Genomic DNA, 21,294 nt, shown 5'->3' with positions numbered 1-21,294 from the left:
AGAGTTCCAGAAGGAGAGAGTATGTTAAAGGGGATGAGAATTATAATTAATAATTTATAAACCCTAAGAATCAGGAACACCAGTTAATCACAGACGGTGGGGTTGGGGACCTAGATAAATCACAAAAAATACAGAACATTAGAAAGATTAACGTCTAAAAAGCAGCTATAGGGAATTCCCTGGCAGTCCAATGTTTAGGACCCAGCTTCCGCTGCAGGGGGCCCCCTGGTTGGGGAACTAAAATCCTGTGTGCTGTGTGGCGCAGCCAAAATAATAATAATTTAAAAAATAAAAAGCAGCTGTAAGGGAAAGGAAGAGGTAGAATTAGAAGCTAAGACATCTGTTATTGCTTGATGCTTCTGGGATGGGGGAAAAGATGTAGTTCTGATGACAGAAATGCATAAAATGCGCTTCTCCCAATGGTTGTTAGATGAGGGCTCTAGCTACCAGGATAGTTCGCCTGTCCCAGGGGGAGTGAAGGAGCCAGTGCTACAGGGTCCCCAGTGTCACGTGTGTCAAGCCTAGCTGAAAGCCAAAAGACCGATTCTGGCTGATAAAAGCAGAAATAGACTATTGAACTACTGGGCTCACAGAAACACTAAGAAGGCTGGAGAGAAGCTCCAAAAAAGGAGTGGGGGATAAAGTCAGAGCAGTTAAAAGCACTGTAAGTCCTACCTGGGAACCAGTGTTGACGTGAAGATGTCAGTGCCGACATCAAAGGTGCTCCACTTCCCCCTGCTCTGCTCTAGACTGAGGCATTCCTGGCAGAGGCATCGAGTCACCTGGCTGCAAAGGCGATGCTGGGAAAGCCAAGTGTCTGGTCTTTCATATGGTGGGAGGTGGGCCCTACCTTCTCCCTAGGTTTGTGGTAGGGAGTTTCTAAGCACAAGAAGGGGGTTCAGGTGAAGGGCAGTCAAGAAACCGTAATGTATGTCCACCACACAGCTGTATTGGTCCCCAAGCCTCCAAACTGCTACTTTTCCCCTTCAACGAGGAGCCAGAGGAGATGGAGAGCTCTGAGCTTCAGCTGTGGGTTGGTCTGGTTGGTTTTGGTTTTTATTGTTAACAGCTTTGTTGAGATATCATTCACATACCATACGATGTATCCGTTTAAAGTGTACAATTCAGTGGTTTTTAGTATATTCACAGAATTGTGTGACCATCACCACAATTTTGTAACATTTGTGACACCCCAAAAAGAAACCCCGTACCTTCTAGCAGTCACTCCTCAGTTCTTCCCAATCCCCCCAACTCTAGGCAACCACTAAACCACATTCCGTCTCTAGATTTGCCAATTTGGGGACATTTCATATAAATGGGATCATTATGTGGTCCTTGGTGTGCAAACCAGCTAAAGGGATATAAGGAATTGAGGCTGTGAGGATGGTATCACAAGGGGATCAGGGAAGCAAACTTTGATCCCCTGAGTCAGCCAGGAAGTGTTTGCCCTTGTAGAGATGGAAGGTCCTGAGGGCAGGGAAGGAGGCTCAGATCTTTACTGGTGCTGGTGAGAGAAGGGCAATCAGGACTGCTCACCTGGGTGGCTGGACCTGGGTACCAGATCAGGCAGATCAGAGTCAAAGTGGGGTTAGACTCTGTGTGGAGGACAGTGGGCAATGTAGGAGCTGGACTGCAGACAGGAATGTGCAGGGTTTTGGCGTCATGGCTGGTGCGCTCTTCCTTTAAGGACTGTTGGAGGTTTGTTCATTGCAGATGAGCAGGTGGGTACCTTGTGGGAGACTTTGGGGCAGGGTGACTGAGTGGGATGAATAAGGGGGTTGAGTGAACGCCATGGATGAGACTAGTGGTCTGGAGCTCAGCCCACACCAGAGCCCGTGGGGGCAGCAGCAGCCCAGGAGGTGGTAGTGGGAGAAAGTCCCATCTGGTCCCCGCATGTGGTGCATGCTGGCCTGGCTACTAGAGTCCGGGGGCTCTCTGGGTTTCTGTGGGAAAGGATAGGCTCATAAAGAGCATGAGAACCCAGAGAGGCAAAAGGCGCTGGCCCCACAGAGCTTGCTCAAAAAGGAGGACATGGCCTGGGCCAGTGAAAGAGAGACAGGCCATGATCTCTGGCACAAAGGTGGAGGAGCAACCAAGTGACAAAGTGCAGCAACCCCAGTGTGCCCACTGCTGCTCCAGCCTGCTGCCGCCTGTCTGTATGCTGCCTCAGAATAGCACGGACCAACAGGACGGTTCTGCTGTGAGAACCACGAACGGCACCATAGGGCCACCACAGTGCAAAGCAAGCAGGGGCCCGCTGTGTCCACACTTTGCTTTGCTGCCTCATCCTGGGCATCCTGACTCCCAAGCCCTGGCTGCTTTTCCCCTTACAGATTCTATTCCAAATATCAGTCCTGGGTGGCACCCAGTTCCCTCCGGCCTCTGTGCCCTCTCCCACCACCTGACTCTTCTGTAGCTTTCTCCTAGTCACCTAGTCATGGATTCAGGACGCCTGGGTCACTCCTTCCCTCCTGCGCTAAGAGCCCTGCCCAGACACACAGCTCCACCCCGCAGCACAGAGCAACGGGCCTGCCTCTGGAGCTAGCTGGGGTCCAGCTCTGGCGACAGTGTGCAGCTCTGCACAGCCAGAGGAGGGCAGAGGCAGGGGAGTAGAGAGGGGCAAAGAGGAGGAGCCCGTGGGAGCTGCAGATCCTTCTAGGTTGGCTTCTAACCCAGACCATAGAGGGTCCGTGGGGAACACATTGAGGTCCTGGGTGCCTGTAGTGGCCACAAGGGTCCTTTACCTCACAGTCCCCTTGTCAGCCTTACCTCGGGACGGCGCCGTGCACCACACTGCTGAGTGTGGTGGCCAGAAGAGGGACTTGGTGGCAAAGCCTTCACCGTGTCAAAGGCTCCCACACATCAGAGTCCCACAGTGACTGTCCAATTCCACAAACAAGTGAAATGGAGCCCTGCTGGATGATCTGCCGAAGTTGCAAGCCATCCAGCGCGTGGCAATATGGGCTTGAATCTCCACCCTGCCAAGGTGAAAGCACTTCTGACCACATACCCTCCGAGAAGACCCATCTCCGGAGTCCACTTAGTCCCCCGGCCAGGAGGGGGATGCTCAGTCACACCCGACTCCCTCTCCCCCTCTCCCCAGCCTGCCATCCTCACCCAAAGAGAGACTCCTGGCACAGCACAAGACTGCCTCAGAGCGGAGGGCTCTTCTCCCCTTTCAGCCAGGAAAGCCCCTGTCCCTGTCAGCTCCCTAGCAGTCGCCACACACGTCAAGTAATCAAACTGCTGCATTTTATTCTGTAGAAAGCGCCGCGCTACATAACCGTGAGCCCGTGTCCAGGGCTACCGGAAGGTAGAGAAGCTCTGGGTGCTTGTGCAGGAGGCATAGGGCACGCCCCGGGAGCGAATCTGCAGGGTGTGGAAGGTGAGGGGTGGGTTTGGGCCTGAGGAGCCGGGGTTCAGGGACTCGGTGTGAGGCTCCATCACAGTCACGGGGACAGCATAGGACAGCATCTGGGGCCGGTCATCCTGGCGTCTCACTGTGCCCTTGCCCAGGAGGTGCAAGACACAGGAGAGGACATCAGCACTGCTGCAGGTGGACCCCCTGCCAAGGCTGCTGACCAAGCCCCTGGGAGGACATGGGCCCTTCTGCCAAGCCTCCAGCACCTGGTATGGAGCGGGGAGGGGAAACGATACGTCAGAGACGCCCAGCTTACCGCACCTCTAGCTCCCAGCCCCAGGACAGTGAAGCCATGAGGGGCACCCCAACCCCACTCCTCACCCACTACAGGCTCTACAGTGAGCCAGAAACTTCAAATGTGGATCCATCTCCTCCTGTGGACTGCCCCCTGCCCCCGGCAAAGCCTCCTCACCCAACGCCCACTCCCGCCTACCCGGCAGACAAGCTGGTCAATGTGCAGGCCCTCGTCCCCGTGGGCCTTGAGGATTCGGACAATGAGGCAGTTGAGAAGGTTCCGTCTCTTCTCCAAGTTCCGGCCCTCTTCGTCCTCAGCTTTCAGGTATGTCTGAGCTGGGATGAGCCACACGTTGCCCCTCCGAGGCCTGGGTTCCTCGCTACCATCTCGAATCTTGAGCACCCCTGAAATAAGCGCTGGTCACTTGTGGGGGGCCCTCGAGGAGGCTGGCCCCAGCTCAGGGCAGAGGCCCCGGGGCCCTAAGTACAGACCTCCTGGGGCATCCTTTGTCTCGTGAAGGTCCAGGGGGCCCCTTGAAGAGGTAAGAGGCCCAAATGCCTGATTCAGCACATCTGGAGAGAGCCCCGAGAGCGCCAGCAAACTCTCCACGGAGACCGCCTTAGGAAGAGGAGGGAAGCGTCAGGGCCTCCCCAGGAGGTGGAGCAGAGAGGGTGGAGGGAAGGAAAAGGAGGGACAGGTGGGAGAGCGCAGGGAGGCGTGAGGGGCTGGGCCACCTTCAGCTCGTTGAGATGCAGCAGCAGCCACATCTGCACGGTGGACACATGCAGCGTCTGGTCCCCAAACTGCAGTTCAGCCCGGCCCAGCCATGTCCACTGCAGTCGCCTCTGTGGGGCCTGCTCTAGGGCAGGGTAGCTCTGACCTGAGTGTCAGGGAGGAGGAGGGAGTCAGGGGGGCTGGTGAGGACGCACCATCGGTGGAGCTTTGTCCCCATTAATCTCTGCAGAGTCTGGGGCCCAGTGTTTCTGGACACTGTGGTTCCTGGTCTGAGCTTCCAGAGCTCGGTCCTCTCTGTGTCTGCCTCCTGGGTAAGGGGAGCCCACCTGTGTCAGGCTGGCTGTGATCAGTGCCTTCGAGGAGTTCCCCAATTTTTAAGGGAGACAAAACCACGAAGTGAGGAAGGATTGGGGCTCTCATCAAACTAGAAATGTCTCCCCCAGTAGTGTAGGAGCTCCCTGAGGGCAGGGTCTAAGTCTCACCCCCCGCTCCTTTGTCGCTGCCCAGCCCAGGATCAGCCCCCACTGGGGAGCTTAGGTTACGATGACTGACCAGGAACGAGACACCCACCACTCTCTGGTGGTCTCAGGTGCCTCCTGCCTCCATCCTCCCCACCACCCACAAAGGGAGTCCTGGGTCTTATTTTAAAGACAGAAAAGACAACAGGCTGGGGATCTGGCACCTGTAGCCCCATCCCAAACCTAAGCTCCTGCCCTTTTCCTCAAATCTACCCCGTGAAGGCTGCCAGCCCCAGGGGCCACCCCCAAGCCCAGGTTCTTTCCCAGTGTCCCAGCCCCCAGTTCTCTCGGCCAGCTGCTCACTCTTGTTGTAGAAGTTGGAGTATCGGTTCAAGGTGCCCCTCAGGTAGGCAGGCAGGCAGGTTCTGGGGTTGAGCGTGTGGCAGATGGAGGCAGTGGGCCAGCAGCGTGGTGACAGGACGAGCACAGACACTTCTGGCATCGCCCCTTCATAGTAAAGGTCCTCGTTCTCATCCTCCTCCTCAGCCGCCTCCTCTCCCGCCCCGCCGGCCGCCGATGCTGCCCCAGCTTCCAGCTCAGCTTCCTCTCCGGTCCCTCTCTCGTGCCCCCTGCCACTGGCCTCGTGGCTCACCTGAAGACGACGGAACACAGGGCGCCCCAAAGCCAGCGGCTCCTCTGGTCTGCCCCATGCCTCTCTCTGTGCCTCCCACCCTCGCACTTGCTAATTCCCTTCCCCAGTGCCCACCTGTATTTTCTTCTCTGTGTCCTCCAGCTTCAGGAGTTCCTGATCAAGCCGCTGGAGCTGGTACACGTGGAACTGGCGCTGCAGCTCCTCCGAGGTGCTCAGGCTCCGCAACATCTGCTGGGGGAGGCGGTTGGGGAAGCAGGGGCCGATCTGCTCCAGCACGGCCCCCTCCAGCCAGCTCGAGCCCACGCTCAGGAGACGGTCCGCCATGTAGTGCCTGCAGCGCGCACAGCCCAGGCCGAGCCTCAGTGTGGGTGCTCGGCATGGCCCCCGCCGCCGCTCCGGGACTCCAGCCTGCCGGGACCCCGGCCTCCCAGCCCCGAGGGCTGGCCCTGCCCGTCATCCTGCCTCCCCCCACCTCCCACTCCCTTGGTCCACACTCACTGGTAGTAATGCTCGAAAGTGGTGGCAATCTCCAGGCCAGAGAAGATCAGGACGGTTTCCAGGCATCGCTGCAGTTGGGCCAGCATCTCCATCCCCCGGGCCCCACCGATCCGGCTGCCCTGGACCCGCTGGTCGATGTGCCGTGCAAACTGCTCGCTTACCTGGGAAGTGGGGAGAGCACAGGAAAACTATGAAGGAGAGAACGGAGGAGGTGAGTGGGAGCAGGGGGAGGGTCTGAGGAAGGAGATATGAATGGCCAGCAGGTTCATCAACTGGTCAGGGATTTTATAAAACTCTTATAAAATCATTAACTGTGTACGTTAACAATACTAAAATGGTGAAAACTGTTTTTTTCACATTTATCATGTCTAGAATCAATCAAACTAACAATAGTAACTCAATGCAAGGAGACACAAGCACACCTCAGAGATATGGCGGGTTTGCCATCATAATAAAGCAAGTCACGCAAATTTTCTGGTTTCCCAGCGCATACAAAAGGATGTTTACGTTATACCATAGTCTATTAAGTGTGCAATAGCATTATGCCTAAAAAACAGTGTACATACCTTAATTAAACAATACTTTATTGCTAAGAAATGCTGACCATCACCTGACAACACAGGGTTGCCACAAACCTTCAATTTGCAAAAAATGCATTATTTGCGAAGCACAGTAAAGCGAAGAGCAATAAAAGGAGGTATGCCTGTAAGTTATGTGCACAAAGATGGTCACACCACGTTGTTACAGCCATGCTTCTGGCTCCCACTTCGCTGTTCTCTGCTTACCAGGGCACTCAGCTTAATTGTCCATCTTCTCTAGCAGACTGTAAACTTTGAGGGAAGGGATTTCGTCTATCTTCAGCTCTTATCTCAGTGCCTGACACATTTTAAGTGCTTATTAAATATTTGTGGAATGATAGGAATGGTGGAGTAAATTATAGTATCGATACATCTATTGGATGGAATTTATACAAAAGTTTGAAGACAAACAGCAACACTGAAAATGGCTTTTCATGTAAGGGTCAAAAGAAAACAGAATAAAGCATTTTAGCTACTTGTGAGTAAACTATGTGAAATGAAGCACACAAGTAGAAGAAAGTATGCTGAGATATATTAGGATGGTACAAAGTGGGTCATTTCTTTCTTTTATCTTACCTTTTATTTTTTTGGAGGGGGGTGCTGTGGGCATGGCTTATGGGATCTTAGTTCCCCGACCAGGGATGGAACCTGGGCCCACAGCAGTGAAAGCGCAGAGTCCTAACCACTGGACCACCAGGGTATTCCTGTTTTTTTGAATTTTTGATAACATGGTTCTATATTAGTATTGTACATGCTCCTTGTTGAATGGGAATGGAAGGGTGGGCCATTCTGAGGAGGGAAAGGGAGAGTTTAGGGGGAGAGGCCCCAGGGGAGGAGAGGATGGGAGGCTTACGTGGGCAGCTCTGAGGAAAGGGAGCTTCAGCAGGGCACTGGCACAGCCGTTCTGCAGCGCCAGCAAGAAGGCTGCCCGTGGCCCAAACAGCTCGGAGCTTGACTTCTGCAGATTACTAAAGTGTTCACAGTAGCGGGGCACAAAGTCATCATCCCGCCAGTGTGAGGTCAGAAAACTGTTGACCTGGAAGGTGGGAAGGGGCGGCAGTGTGAAGGGCAACCCAACAAACCAACGGCACAGTTCTGCCCTCCCTCCCCGCCCCCCCTCCACCACTCCTGCCCACCTGCTCCTCCACCACTGCCCGCCAGCAGCGGGTCAGGTTTCTCATGATGCTGCTGGGAAGCCCCCGGGTGGCCAGGGAGCTCCAGTCATGGCTTCTGTTTCTGCCCTCTGTGGAGACAGGGGAAGGGGCAGAGGCAAGGCGGTGGCAGCCCTCAGCTCCTGGGTCCCCATTCGAGGGTGAGCCTGGGGTTCTTTCCTGACATTCTGCCACCCAAAATGATGCTCCCAGGTGGGGGTGACACAAACCAGAAGATGAACAGGCTGAGCATGCAGGGAGGGGAGACTGAGGAGGGAAAGACGCCTGTAGTATGTGAGTTGGGGGAGGGAAGGCCCCCAACCGAGCTCCCGCCTGAGCCCCCAGCACTCACTGGGCCGAGGAGCGGCCACCACTGGAGGGGCTGCCTCGCAGGGCTCCACGTGCACCAGCAGGTGGGTGAGGCGGCGCACCCGTGAGGAGAAAGCTGCTGCGCGGCTCTGCGGGTTGTGGGCAGCCTCCCGACACTCCAGGTACTGGTCCAGCAACCAGCCCAGCGGGCTGACACCATCCTCATCTGGAGGCAGGGGAAAAACAAGCCAAGGCAGGGCATGTCTCCAGGGCAGTGGGGAAGCTGGGCTGGACAGGAGTGCCAAGAAAGAGCAGCAGGACAGAACGATACGGCAAGGGAGGTAGCAAGGTCCCGCCTGACCATGTGGTGTCAGCTGGCAGCCAGGAGACACGGGAAACGAGGCGGCCCCTGGGCTGTGAAAAGGGGGCTTGGGGGTACTGAATGAACGCAGGTATCCAAAGGGCCAAGAGCATAACCCAGGTGGCTCTAGGTTAGAGCAAGAAGGGGCTGATGAGCAGGGCCGACCAACGGGACAGTAAAGGGGCCAAGGGCAGGGACAGTTACCGGGGGAGGTGATGTTCTGCACCAGGGGGCTGACCAGGGCCTCCCAGCAGGTCTTGCCCAGGGCTCGGGCAGCTTCACTGTCTGGGAGGAAGCGATCGGCAAAATTCTGCTCCTGACGTAGAGCCCCGTTGAGTCTGGGGAGAAGGGTGGGGAGGAAGGTGTTGGGGGCTGGAGGCCTAAGTGACTCCCGTGTCCACCAGCCCAAGATCGCCAGCTACCCCTCTCATGCACACAGGTACACACGCACTCACACACACCTAGAGCTCAGGGACAGGAGGCTCCTGCGGTCCTCCGCGATGTCTTGGCTCCAAGCCTGCGCCCTGACCATGTAGAAGAGGCGTGTGTGGCGACACAGCTGCTCCCGGAACACCGGCCAGAACGTGGGTTTGGGGCCCAGGACCTCTAATCCCCGAATGCGCGTGTCGATGCCGCCCTGCAACGTGCAAAGGCCCATTTCCACCGGCCCCATACCCTCCTCAGGAGGGGCTGGAGAGGCGGCCCAAGACCTGCAACAGTTACAGGCCGCAGAACCTCGTGCCCACGGCTGCCCCTCTCCCCCGGCCCCACCTGTTGGCAGCGCTTTATGCGGATCTGGATGACTGGCCAGAAGCGGTTCAGGTTCTCCAGGAGGACCACCCGGCTGGCAGAGGGCATCACGTTCACCTGGTGGCAAGGGGGTGGCAGGCAGAGAGCGCCGTCACGTGTGTGGATGGGAGTGCTGAAAGAACCCTAGTCTGCTCCCGTTGCCTGCTGTGTCCCTCCCTCCCCCAGCTCTGAGGTGTGCGGGGTCCTGACCGAGGGGTCCTAATGCCACCCTCACTGCTCAGGGCCTGATGCTGTCACACGGGCACAGGGATGGACTTCATCTACTACGGGGCTCAAAGCAGGGAGGAATATAGGCATTTAGGGGTCTGGGCAGGAGGGTGGATCCCATGAGGGGTGGCCTAATGGCACAGGGGTCCCTACCGAGTTGAGTTCCGTGTTAAGGGAGGTGGCGCTGTCGCCCCCGAACACCACCACCCTGGCCGGCATGTAGCTTGAGTCTTCGCCAGCCACCAGCAGAGCCAGCTGCCTGGGAGCGGGGCAGAGGGACCAATCGGAACCGGATCCAGTCGTGTCCTCACAGACACAGCCAAGGGGACGCTGGTCACCTTCAGGGGGATGTGGGTGCTTCCCCAAGACAAACGGCAGGGAAGTCACAGGACAGCGTGGGTGTGTGTCTAGGCACAGGCATGGAGCACGTTACCTGACGAGGACGCCCTGGTGCATGTGCAGGGTGATGTAGTGGGAGCCGGCACTGCCGCTGGACTCCCAGTAGGTCTTGGGGTTGCGGTCTGTCAGTTTGCTGGCCCGGTGCGGGTTGGAGGACACCTCCACCTTCTCCCAGCACTTGTCCTCCTTCACCTCCACGCTGGAGCCTGCGGGCAAGCGGGAAGGGGTGGCGGTCACAGCCCTGGCAGGTGTGGAGGGAAAACAGACTGAGGTGTGGGGGCGCGGGGTGACGAGGGGACAGACACGAACCCTGGCACAGGTATCTGAGGAACACGTCAAAGAAGGGGATGTTGATGGGGCGGTGCGTTCGTCTGTGGTCTTCGATCTGGCCCAGCACCATCTGCAGCCCAGACATCAGAGAGAAGAGGTACGGGGAGGGGGCAGGGACATGGAAACACACGTGGAGGAAAAACCCCAGCAGCAGCGGGACTAACTCCGTAACACTGGCAGAGCAGGACCAGCTGGGAAAGCGGGGCCAGGAACAAACGGCCCCAGATTCCCTAGATTCACCTGCCTTCCAACTTCAGGAACACACCCCCTTCCCCTGCCACTGCTTGGGTTTCATACGCTTACCCAGCTGTGAACCCAAAGGCTTCCCCCTGCCCTTCCTCCTGACCTGGATACAGCCTCCTAGGATGTTGGTGGTGAGTTTCCGGTAGAGGTGGGCATGCTTCTCACACTTGAACACCATGTCCCGCAGCTCCTGAGCCAGCTCCAGCTTTCCCAGGTGCTTTTCCAGGGCTTTGGAGATGGCATCTCGGGCTCCCAGCTGATTCAGCACCACGGCATAGTCCCTGCTCACCGAGGCCAGGTGGTGCAGAAAGAGGATCAGCTCCTGGAGCACCTGGGAAGGAGGCAGGGGGAGGTGAATAAAGGGGACAGACCACAAGCATCTTCAGTAGTACTGACTACACACCTACTGTGTGCTGGGTGCCAGGGCTACTGCAGTTAACAGAGTGAGGAAGTAAAAAGACAAGGATGAGGAGACACGAGGGCTCGGTGGAATTAGAGAACCAAACAAACCGCAATGGAAAAGCCAAGAGGTGCCCTGGACCCTGGGGTTCTTGACTACTGATTACACTGGCAATAGGCGCAGGGGGCATCCCGGTGGTTTCTTTTCAGGCCCAGATGTCCCAAGAACCAGCTGTGGGGCTGTGTTATGAGATGCTCAGCCCCCAAGCACAGACACCTGACGGCAAAGAGGGGGCCGAGAAGGACCAGATATATATGTGGACACTCAGTAAGCCTACCACAGAGCTAAAATCTGGGTAGCCGCCAAAGGTGTGTGCTGCAGACACCCGCTGCCTCCATGACCCTAGTTCTCTGACCGCTTCCCAAGTCTTCTGTGCCCAGGAGCGCTCTGTGGCAGGGGACTCTGGGATGTGATGGTCCCCTCTGCCTCCTTCACCCCTCTTCCCTTCACAGGCCCAGCCAAACAGGAGCCACTGAGGCTCTTAATGTAATATAGATATCCTTTATGTAACAAAGGAGATGGCAAATAGGATCACACATTTGGGTTATATTTGCATAATGAAACACAGAAAAGATACATAAATTAATACAAATGGTTACCAATAAGGGGCATGTGGGTGGCATTGGGAGGACAGGGACTCAGGTGGGAGTGAGCATTTTGTTTCTACCTTGTTATATTGTTTTGATTTGTGAACTGCGTGAACGTACGACCTATTTTTAAAAATACAATTCAATTTTAAAAACGAAACCCAAACCAAGAGCACAAAGGCTCCATGGTGCCCTCTCGAGCCGCGCCCAGGGGGTCTGCCTTGCCAGAAGCTGCCTGGCGTCCTCCCCCTCTCAGCATCTCCCCAGGGCAGGGCAGGGGTACCTCTCGGTCAGTGTCTGGGGACCGCAGGCAGGCCATGCAGGCGTCCATGGCCTCATGCCAGGGGAGCAGCAATGCCTCGGGAAAGTCCACCAGCCGCATCAGGATTCTGGGGAGCAGGGGGCAGGAGGAGAGAGATATGCAGCCAGCCTCAGAGACCCCTCTGCCCAGCCCCGCTGCTCACCACCCCCTCACCTCAGAACGGCCAGGTGCAGGGCCTTGTTGGCCACGGGAGTATCGAGGCTCCGCATCAGCGTGAGGAAGGGCTGGGGCTGCCGCTGCAGTTGCAGCAGGAGTGGCTTGACCTCGCTTTCCCGGGGCCCCTCTGAGCTGAGGGCTCGCTCCAGATCCAGGAAGATTTTCCCAGCCAGACCGTAACCCTCCACCAGACGCTGCAGGGGAGTGTTGGGCCACTGAGTCGGGGCTTCTTTTGCTACAGGAAAGGAGAAGTCACAAGAGTTGGCCATTGTTTGTGACGTGAAGGATCAGAAAAGGAGAGACATTCGTAACTCTCAACTCTTGTTTCCTCATTTCTCCTAAAAATATTTTTAATTTTTTTCCCCCTAAACGCTAGGTTTTGGGGATCTCATAGCATCTCTTAATGTACTTTTAAGACAGCTTCATGACAAACTTTTTATTTTGTATTCTTAAAATAGCAAAGGAGCTTCCTATCTGCAAATAGCAGAGCATTTCCCTATATCTGGAAGCATGCAATAATCTGTTTCTCTCTACAATAGAAAAAATTCAATGTGAGGGCTTTCAAGGCTTCAAATTTCTTGCAATGTTCTAACTTGACACTCTCCTTCATACTTTGGAGGGAGGACAATGTCTGCTTCTCCATTCACTGCTCATCTCGAAATTTCAGATTCTTCCTAAAGTGCCATCTTTGCCAGAGAGGATTGCACAAAAACCAGCACAGACATCCCTCCCGGGCTAATGCCCTCCCAGAGGCCAGTGTGCAGAGCTGCTGTCTGTTTGGCACCCCACCTTCCACTGTGGCTGCGTCTGCTGATTCCTGAGGCTGGGCCTGGGCTTCCAGCAGGGATGGGTAGGCCAGCTGCCCTGCCAGGGCCTCGGGCCCGTATTTCCTGTAGACACGGCAGTTGAGCAGGTCCCTGAGAGTGCTGTCATCGAGTCGCTGTGGCAGAGCCAGCAGCAGGTCCTGGGCCAACTCCATGGGCACGGCCAGCTCAGCCAGGATCTCGTCATCCAGAATCTGTCATCGGGGAGAAGCTCTCACTGCAGGCAGCTCTGTTGGTGCAGAGGCTCCAGAGGCACTTGCCAGGGGACAGGAGTTCTGCATACGCCTTCTCCACCCCAAATCTCTCATGGGGGCTCCTCCCAAACAGCTCGCCAACATCTCCAAACATCCTAGACCCCTCCCCTGCAGCCCTTATGCTATCACCCTCCACTTCCCGTCCCGAGCCTTCCAAATGCTCTATCACAGTCCAGCCCTCCAACCTCTGTGTGTCTCTGGGCGGCTCTACCTCCCCATCCAGGTTCTCCTGGAGGATCTGGAGAACCTCCTGATGGTCAGGTCCATCCAGCTTCTTGATGAAGAAGAGGAGCTCCCACCACTCGGCCTGGCTCAGGTGTTCACTCTCCTCAGCGTCCTCATCCTCAGGCAGCACGTAGGGCACGGTGTAGAGCTCTGCCATGGGCTTCCACCGCCAGGAGGGCAGGGCTGTGGAAATGAGAGGGGCACAGGGACGTCACTGCCCGCCCAGCCAGACCACCGCTCCTCTGCTCAGAGCTGATCCCTGCTTCCCCTCTGGGCTCACCTACACCCACAGCTCCACTGACCGCTGCCCCCTGGTACTCATCAGCCTCAACCACATCCTCGATGTCTTCTTCAAAGCCCAGAATCTCCAACATGTGCCAGTGTACCCAATAGGTGCGGCCTGTCGACTCCCACAACACCTGGGGCATATGGGAAAAAAGAGAGGGAAGGGGAAGAGAGCTCACCTAATGACCGGCTGTGGCCCAATGATGAGGACACACAGCCCTCACAGCCCTCAGGCTGACCACCTGGCCAGGTTTGGAAAAACCTCTAAAGAACAAAACCTGTGGTATATGGAGAACACGTACACGCACACAAAGGATGCCTTCCCCAAATGAGAACAGGCTCTCTCCTCTCACCTATCCTTGGTGGCTTATGCCCCCACACTTCCTCCTGGCCTTAACCACACTGCATTCCTGAACTTGACCTTTGGGATGGTCTTGCTGTATCAGTCTTCTTCCTGGGAGTGAGTCCTCCTGACCTCAGAGTCTCCTAAAGGCAGATTTTCTCAGCCCTCCAAACGGCCCCCCTCTCAATTGCTGACCCCCTTTTACCATACCCAGCTTACTGAGGGTTTTCGCTTTGAATGGCCTGCCAGAGGCCCCAGCTTGAAGCCCCAGCTATGCCCCACCCAAGACAGACCCCCAACGGTGGCCCGCCACCGCGCTCTTGCTCACCTGCACAGGGGGCACGCCATTGTTGCTCTGCCGGAACTCGCCCTCGTCCCCGGCACTGATCTCCTCGTAATCGTCCAGCATCCGCACTCGCATCCCCGGCTGCAGTGCGTCCCGCACGTACAAGGCGTAGGTATTGCCACTTGCGAACTCAGAGCGAGGGCGAAACCGCCTTGACCTCCTAAGGGAGGGCAGGGCCTGGGCGGGTGGGTGCCCTGGGCCTGCATCTGCCAGCTGGGGCTGGAAGATGGAACAGGAGGGCCGTGCCGAGGGCCCCTGTCTGCTCGAGGCCCAGTCCCAGCGCATGGCCTGTACCAGCTCCGAGATCAGGGTGCCCATGGCCATGCTGAACTCCAGCTCCAGCCGACCCCTCTCCCCACTCAACTCCTCGGGAGTGGAGCTCTGGGCTCCTGGTTCCACAGCACTGTCATTCAACTGATCCAGGAGGGAGGCGACGTGCAAATAGCGCTTCACCAGGGAGAAGAGCAGCCTTCCTGGGACCTGTAGGACACAATCTTTGGCCTATGTCCCGCTTGCTCCAGCTTTAGTGCCTCTCTCCACACTGTCCTCTGTGGACAGGTGCAAAGGCCTGATCCCTAGATTTTGTCCACAGCTCCCTCCCAACACTCCCCACAGAATACCTGTGGCAGCTGAATGCCCTCGAAAGACATGGGATGTTCAGAGAGCGTGGCCTGTGCAAACAGTGCCAGCAGAGCACAGCGGCTGTCAAAATCCAGGTGTTTCTCAATGGCCTCCTGCTGGCTCAGTGACAGAAGGATCTGGGTCCGGGTCCCTGTAACCCACACCCCCATCAGTAACGGCTCCCTAACCTTGCCCTTCCCAGGCATCTCTCTTAGATGCTCTACTCTCTCACTCCTTTTGCTGCCACACACTAAGAATGACACGATTTGCTGATTTGCTTCAAAAGCCAAAACTTACTATCTTATCCTATGCTATCACTGTCTCATGTGCAATAGTCTAATAGTCTAAACTCTTCCTCTGCATAGAAAGACAGTTAATAGGACGTTCTTGAGGATTCAGTCTCCCCTTTCTGCCGAGATGCCCACACTCACCTTCCCGCCTCCTTTTCTTCCAATCCTAAGACAAGGGCAACAGAATCATTTACGTACTGATGAGATCAGAGGCTTCTGTCACAGGGACCTGTGAGACGCTAAGCTGACCCAGTCCCTCTCCTGCTCCCCTTTCCTCCCCACACTGCCCCTCACCAGCATCATGGGAAGCCAGGGCTTGTATCATCCGGCCTGCGCTCCAGCGAATTTGATAATCGGGACTACTGAGCATGTGCATAAGCAAGTCCAGGACCCTTGGGTCTTTGAAGACCCCCGTGAGGGGCTCAATGCTTGCGTAGGCGCTGAGCACATGGACAGTGTGAAGCAGAGGGGCGGGAGGGATGGTGCCCTCACATTCCTCCAGCTGCCGAAGGGCCCTCTGAATCAGAGACTTCACATCGGTTTCCATCTCCCCCAGCACAGATTTGTCCAGGGCTCCAGCCTCCCCTGCTGTCTCCTGGGAGGGCCCGATGACCTGGCCATCTTCGCCCAGCATCTTGTGGCAGTTGGCATAGATCTCGTCATTGGACATCCACAGCAGGATGTGCTCAGCCTTGCAGTCCACTTGGTTAGAACTGCCTTCCCCGTCATCCCCACGCCGGAGGATGAGCCAGCGGATCTGGTACTCAGGATGCCCATCGTGGCCCACTCGCTGGCGTATCAGCTCATCAGGATAGGCGTGCAAGCCGGGCCCCAGGGGCACCCTGAATTCCCTGTAGCGGAGCTCCCCCACCATCCTGGCACCTGGCAACATAAGGAAAAGAGAATAGGCAAGCTAGAGTGAGAGGGGAGGTCAGAAAATCAAGGACACCCAGAAGTTGGGACAGCAAATGTGGCAACAGCTGTCGGGCTGGGTGGGGTAAAGCAGGGCCCAGGAGTTGCCTGCTGCAGGCTGGGTGGGGCCAGGCCTAAGCAGAGGAACACTGGGGTGTTTGTTCTGAAGGAACTCAAAATTTGGGGGCTAAAAGGAGGGTCCGAGGCCCTGCGTGCAGCATGGAGCGAGTTGGTTTGGAGCAGAGGAAAGGGGACAGTGGAGGCAGGGCAACCTTAGAATTAAAGTGAATCCCAGGGCCCTGGGACAGGCGGCAGCAGACCTGAGAAGGGTGTATGCGAAGCCCAGAGGGGTGTGTGTTTTGGGGAGTTGGGGATCGAGACCCCGAGTGAGTATGGGAAGGTGTGCTAGCTCCAATGATTGAAGCATCAGAGAGTGAGTCTGCAGGGGCAAAAGACCCAGAGACCTGGTGGTGGAGTGAGGGCGCAGGGCGCGACGGGCTGGGAGAAGGGGCTGGTAGGCTGGAGGCACCGGAGATTGGAGGCGCTTAAGCAGCAAGGCCAATGGGGGCGGCGTGAGGCTCCGAACAGGGTGCACAGGAGACCCGATGGGTGAGGGGCGCGAGGCTTGTAGGACCGGGGTCGAAGACCGGAGAAGCCAGGGGCGCGCGGCAAGGTGCGGGGGAGGGGGCTAGGCCAGATAAACAAGAATCCCGAGGCGCGGCAGAATCGGGGGCGCGAGGCCCGGTGGACGAGTGGGCGGAGGAAAACCCGGGCTCGGGGCGGGGGGCCGCGGCGGGGCTGTGGCCACCTCAGAAGTCGATGGGGGTCCCGGCGTGAGGCCTGTCCTTCGCCGAGCTAAGGACGCGGCGCAGACTATGGCGGCGGCGCTGACGGAGATTTGGGCCCCGCCTGGGCCCCCCGAAGGGGTCGAGGCGGAGAGGCGAAAGGGGGCGTGTTTCCGCAGGACAGGCGGCCGCAGGGGGCGTGGCGCGCGGGATCGAACGCCCTGGGGGCGTGGCGCTGTCTGCTCCCGGCCTGCGCGCAGGTCTGCGGCCTCCGGGGCCTGGCAGGGCGGGGCCTGTCCCCAACCAGCGGCGCCGCCCGCCTAGCGCTGGGGGCCCGTCGCCCGCCCGGAGCCGCCGCTCATTTCCGCCAGGCCAAGCGGAAAGCTAGGGGCCCTGCGAGAGCGCCGGGGCGGAGCCGCCGGTGCCACCTCGGCGACGCGCGGCACCTCCTCCTCCGCCCTTTCCTTTTCCTTTTCATCCCCCTCCTCCTGTCACCGGAAGCGCCTTCCCCGCTTCCCAAAGTCAGAATTGGAAAAGACTTTGGAGGTCATTTATTCCCCCCTCCTCCATTACACATAAAGGCGCGGAGCAACGAGGGGGAGTGGGGGGCGACTGGAAATGAGAGGGGAACGGCCCGTTTTTGCCCCATACTTTTCTTTTCTTTCTCCTCCCGCCAACGGTTGTTTGCTTCTGTCCCCGCGCCCCCCCCATCCAGTAAGTACCTCCTCCCTTAAAAAAAACCCAGAAACAGATAAAAATGGGGGCCATTTTATTAGAGTCCAGGGATATCAGCTTTGGGCAGCAGCTGAGGGCAGCTTCACGTAACTCTTCATGGGGGGCAGTGGCCGGATCTTTCGGCCAGCCCAGCCCCCCTTGCGGTGCCATCGCCCACTGTTGGGCCTCTTTCCCAGCCAGCGGTTCCGCCCGGCCTTGCCGATGACCCGTTTGTTATGATCAACGTTGGATACTCGGCCCACTGTTGCTATGCACGTTTCCAGCACCTGACAGAGAAAGCAGATGGAGACGAATGCACCATGGGGGGAAAGAGCCTGACATTGTTGAGGGCATGGACTCTTGGGAGACTTCTTAACACTCAAGGAGAGAAGGGAGAGGAGAGGGGGAAAGCACAACATAATTGAACCTGAGTGCAGGTCCTACAGTAGTTGAAAACAAAAGGCACTGTTCCCTACTCCATCATGGTGCCAGCCTGAAAAGGCACGCCTAGTCACAAGGCAGAAAAGGACAGACCCAGCTCGAGGCAGTTCTCAACATAAAACACCTGGGAGCTATCCTGCACAGGTTAGGTACATTCCAAAAATTCCTCCCTCGCTGATCCCTCGAACCTGAACCCCACACACACACCTGCATCTGCCTCTTAGAGGGCAGCTGGATGATGGCTGTCCCATTCACCTTCCGTAGCAGCACACCACAGGTCCCTGGGAAAGGGAGAAACAGCTTTGCGACCCTCCACAGAGCAGGAGGTGGGGGGCAGATTTCCAAGGGACCACACTCCACACGCTTTGAGGAGGAGAAACACTGAAGCGGGATGCATGTAAGGTTTTAGGTCAAAACACAAGCACCTCTTCAGCCTTGTTTTTCCTTCTTTTCCTCTGCCAGTGGACCAGATGTGGGCCCACGGGTTCAGGGAGTTGCAACCTCAGGTACCCCTTGGCCTTCCAAACTGTAAGATCCCAAGCAGCTCCTTTCTTCATACCTGCGGCTCGGATATACTGGGCCCCCCGGCCTGGCTCACTCTCCACATTGTTGATGAGGGTCCCCACTGGCAAGGCCCCAAGAGGGTGTGCATCCCCTTCCCGAGCAGCAACTAAAAGACAGTATTTCATCAGCACCAGAACCCTTGCAGCCTCCCAGCCCACACACATCTGGCGGCCATCTCTCACCTGCCATTCGGCCTATGTGGTCAGAGTTCAGGATTGTATCTCCAGCTTGCATGTTTTCTGTGGCAATGATCCAGCGTTTCCGGTTGCCCCCAGCAACCAGAGCTATGTCTGCTGACCTGTTCAGAGTGAGGCACAGGTAAGCAGACCATCTAGGCAGCCTCACATCTCCTGAAAAGCCACAGAGTAGTCATTCAGCCATACCACCACCTCACATCCCAAACTTGCCTACAGGGATCATAGCGGACAGTGATGACCTTCTCCTCAAAGGGTCCTGGCTTGGATTCCTGCTCGGGCCGGAACCTCAGAAAGTCAATCATTCGATAACGTTGCTTGTGGCCCCCACCGATACCGTGCACTTGGATTCGGCCTGTGGTCAGGACAGTGCAGGGACATGACCCTGGTCAGACGAGTCAGTTCCCAGCATTGAGAACAGACCCATCCTAGGCAGAGAGCAGCGCTCCCCAACATTATGACACAAGCAGAAAATGATAAAAATTTGCACAGCACAATGGGGGTGAGGGTGAACACCTACATGGAGCTTGGTAAAAACATAATTATGATATTGAAATTGTATAGAACATCCAGATAAAATCTCTACAAATTACTGAATTCAGTAAGTTTACTGAGAGCCATGTAACTCGTGTTCAATTTCAACTATTGTCAATTTTTGAAGGGTGTGAGGAGGAATGTCATATAACTTCCTGAGTACGTCCAGTTTTCTTCAACTACCTAGATTATCTTTAGGAGCACAGACCACTTGTTTGTTGCTTTGTATTCTACTCTCTCACTCTTACACACATACTACATGCAGAAGGAGTCCAATAAATGCTTTTTAATTACATTCCTCTGCCTGTATCAAAATACAGGCCTAGGATCCTACCATGTTTTTGCCCTTTACTGCTGAAATCTTCTTGTCCTTGCTCCCACCTGTGTGGTTTCGGCCCCCGGACTTCCTCATCTTCACTGGCATAACGGTATACTTGGTACGACTCTTCCAGGACACAAACTTAGCACTAAGGGCCACAGAGGTAAGGACTGGGCGGCAGGGAAGCAACATCGAGGGAGAGGGCAGCGGAAGGAGGACATTGTTTGTCACCTAGAGATAAACAGAAATCTCTTTCACTTGAAAGCTAATTGAAAGAAAAGCTTCACAGAACCAAGGGAGAGGGCACAAAGTTTAGCTTGTAACCTCCTTCCTCCTGGAAGTCCCAGACCAGCTATCCAAAAACTCCACCCATCACAGCTTGCACAAATACCAGTTCGGAATGTTTATCCAGGTGTATGTGTGTTGATTACCTCTCCTCATCTGATCCTCTCACCTCTGAAGTATTTCTTCAATGGAATGTTCTCCCCTTGGTGCATCTTCTTCCAAATTTGGCTCAAAACTCTCCTTCTCCAAGAAACTTTTCCTTCCCTAAACAACTCCCTTCTCCAGGGCTGGTAACTTCCATACACCCATGTACCACCATTGGCATCAGCACCTTTTGCCCATTTTGCTGCATGTTTCTGAGAGTTTTTCAGATATGAATGGAGGGGAGAGATCATTTATGTCTTGTTCCCTGCTGAATTCCCAGCACTTCACAAAGTAGGCTGGTTTGGTTTTGAATTTTAAGTATGCATCTGCCAAACTCTACCATAAGTCTGAAAGGTCCAGGGGAGGTAAGACTTAACTTCTCTTTTCTGTAACTCACCAGTCGCCCACTAGGAACCTTGAGATATCTTCATGTTAGGCTCCTATTCTTGGTATCTTGCCCTGAATTCTCTAATCTCAGTAGTAACTCATCCTTAATGGTTATAATAATGGTTAAGAGCCCAGGCTTTGAAGCCAGATTACCTAGCTCCAATGGTTGGTGTATGACCTTCGACTACTTATGTTTTCTCATATGTAAAATGGGAATATAATAACTAATTTATAAAGTGATTAAAAGGAATTCATTTATTTAAAACGTCTATTACTTATGCTTGGCTTATGAGAGACAATAAATGTTAGTTATTATTGAAACCTGTACATTTGTCTGTAAAGCACTTTCACCTCCAGTATCTTGTCTGAGGAATCCAAGGACCCTGTGAGATAGCAACACTTACAGAGGAGAAAGCTGAGGCTGAGAGTGACTTATCCAAGGTCACAGGCCGGCGTGACTCCTAACCAGACTCGCATCCCCCACCTCGCTTCTCCTGGAGCCCCCTCTCCGGCTGCCCGAACGGAAACAGCCACATTCCCGGGTAAGGTCGATTACCTGGGCGGCCAGGAGCAGGCTTGGGCCGGGGACGGCGGCAATCCGGGGCTTCAGGCTCAGAGAGCCAAGAGCGCGGGTCAGTGCCCGCAAGGCCATGAGTTGGGCCAGGCTCGACTGGGCTCAGCACGCCACCATTACCTTTAGCCAGGCCGCCTGGTGCTACTGGATGACGCTAACAGGTACCCGTTCCGTCGCTCCTTCATGACGTAGAAAGAGGCGGTCAGAGAACCCGAGACAAAGCGGGACACACACCTCTTATGCTCCCTGCTCGTGGTAGAGCCAATCCCCGGGTGGCTCTTAGGTCGCGTGACTGTGGAACAGGCCCCGCCCCTTGGAGCCGTCAAAACAATTGCCTCGAG

General features: G+C 55.9%; 2 protein-coding genes across 3 annotated transcripts; both read right to left on the bottom strand.

Annotated features, from left to right (window-relative positions):
* Positions 1–3,235: 3,235 nt before the first annotated feature.
* Positions 3,236–17,111, bottom strand: CUL7 (cullin 7). The gene is made up of 26 exons (XM_059938645.1): positions 16,821–17,111; positions 15,395–15,982; positions 14,810–14,961; positions 14,172–14,669; positions 13,496–13,634; positions 13,202–13,398; positions 12,702–12,930; positions 11,910–12,147; positions 11,718–11,823; positions 10,491–10,718; positions 10,124–10,214; positions 9,849–10,020; positions 9,569–9,674; positions 9,170–9,265; positions 8,860–9,035; positions 8,603–8,736; positions 8,081–8,263; positions 7,714–7,820; positions 7,431–7,613; positions 6,000–6,160; positions 5,616–5,832; positions 5,213–5,501; positions 4,391–4,536; positions 4,148–4,274; positions 3,855–4,060; positions 3,236–3,627 (listed from the first exon to the last, which is right to left on the bottom strand). The coding sequence occupies exons 2-26, from the start codon at positions 15,972–15,974 to the stop codon at positions 3,304–3,306; spliced, it is 5,085 nt and encodes a 1,694-aa protein (XP_059794628.1). The 5' UTR covers positions 15,975–15,982; positions 16,821–17,111; the 3' UTR covers positions 3,236–3,303.
* A 438-nt stretch (positions 17,112–17,549) lies between these two features.
* Positions 17,550–21,156, bottom strand: MRPL2 (mitochondrial ribosomal protein L2). 2 transcript variants are annotated; one of them, XM_059938651.1, is made up of 7 exons: positions 20,936–21,155; positions 19,626–19,794; positions 18,924–19,065; positions 18,699–18,814; positions 18,512–18,622; positions 18,160–18,233; positions 17,550–17,798 (listed from the first exon to the last, which is right to left on the bottom strand). In XM_059938651.1, the coding sequence occupies exons 1-7, from the start codon at positions 21,029–21,031 to the stop codon at positions 17,586–17,588; spliced, it is 921 nt and encodes a 306-aa protein (XP_059794634.1). In that variant the 5' UTR covers positions 21,032–21,155; the 3' UTR covers positions 17,550–17,585. The 2 variants fall into 2 exon arrangements, with proteins under 2 accessions (XP_059794634.1, XP_059794636.1); XM_059938653.1 differs by lacking the exon at positions 18,512–18,622 and having other exon boundaries at positions 20,936–21,156.
* Positions 21,157–21,294: the final 138 nt, after the last annotated feature.

This window comes from Balaenoptera ricei, chromosome 11 (genome assembly GCF_028023285.1).
Source record: "Balaenoptera ricei isolate mBalRic1 chromosome 11, mBalRic1.hap2, whole genome shotgun sequence".
In the NCBI taxonomy this organism is placed as follows: domain Eukaryota; kingdom Metazoa; phylum Chordata; class Mammalia; order Artiodactyla; family Balaenopteridae; genus Balaenoptera; species Balaenoptera ricei.
Note: the sequence above shows the minus strand (reverse complement) of the source record. Positions and strands in the feature narration are given on the sequence as shown.

Bases quoted from the DNA above. Each gene is read 5' to 3' on its own strand.
- MRPL2 (XM_059938651.1), bottom strand. From the start codon at position 21,031: ATGGCCTTGCGGGCACTGACCCGCGCTCTTGGCTCTCTGAGCCTGAAG. The intron at 18,815-18,923 runs GCAAGTTTGGGA...CACTCTGAACAG, and splicing joins GTCCGCTATGATCCCTGTAG to GTCAGCAGACATAGCTCTGG. The intron at 17,799-18,159 runs GTGTGTGTGTGG...TTTCTCTGTCAG, and splicing joins CCTCTAAGAGGCAGATGCAG to GTGCTGGAAACGTGCATAGC.
- CUL7 (XM_059938645.1), bottom strand. From the start codon at position 15,974: ATGGTGGGGGAGCTCCGCTACAGGGAATTCAGGGTGCCCCTGGGGCCC. The intron at 6,161-7,430 runs GTAAGCCTCCCA...CCCACTTCCCAG, and splicing joins CTTTCCTCAGAGCTGCCCAC to GTAAGCGAGCAGTTTGCACG. The intron at 5,502-5,615 runs GTGGGCACTGGG...CGTCGTCTTCAG, and splicing joins ACACAGAGAAGAAAATACAG to GTGAGCCACGAGGCCAGTGG.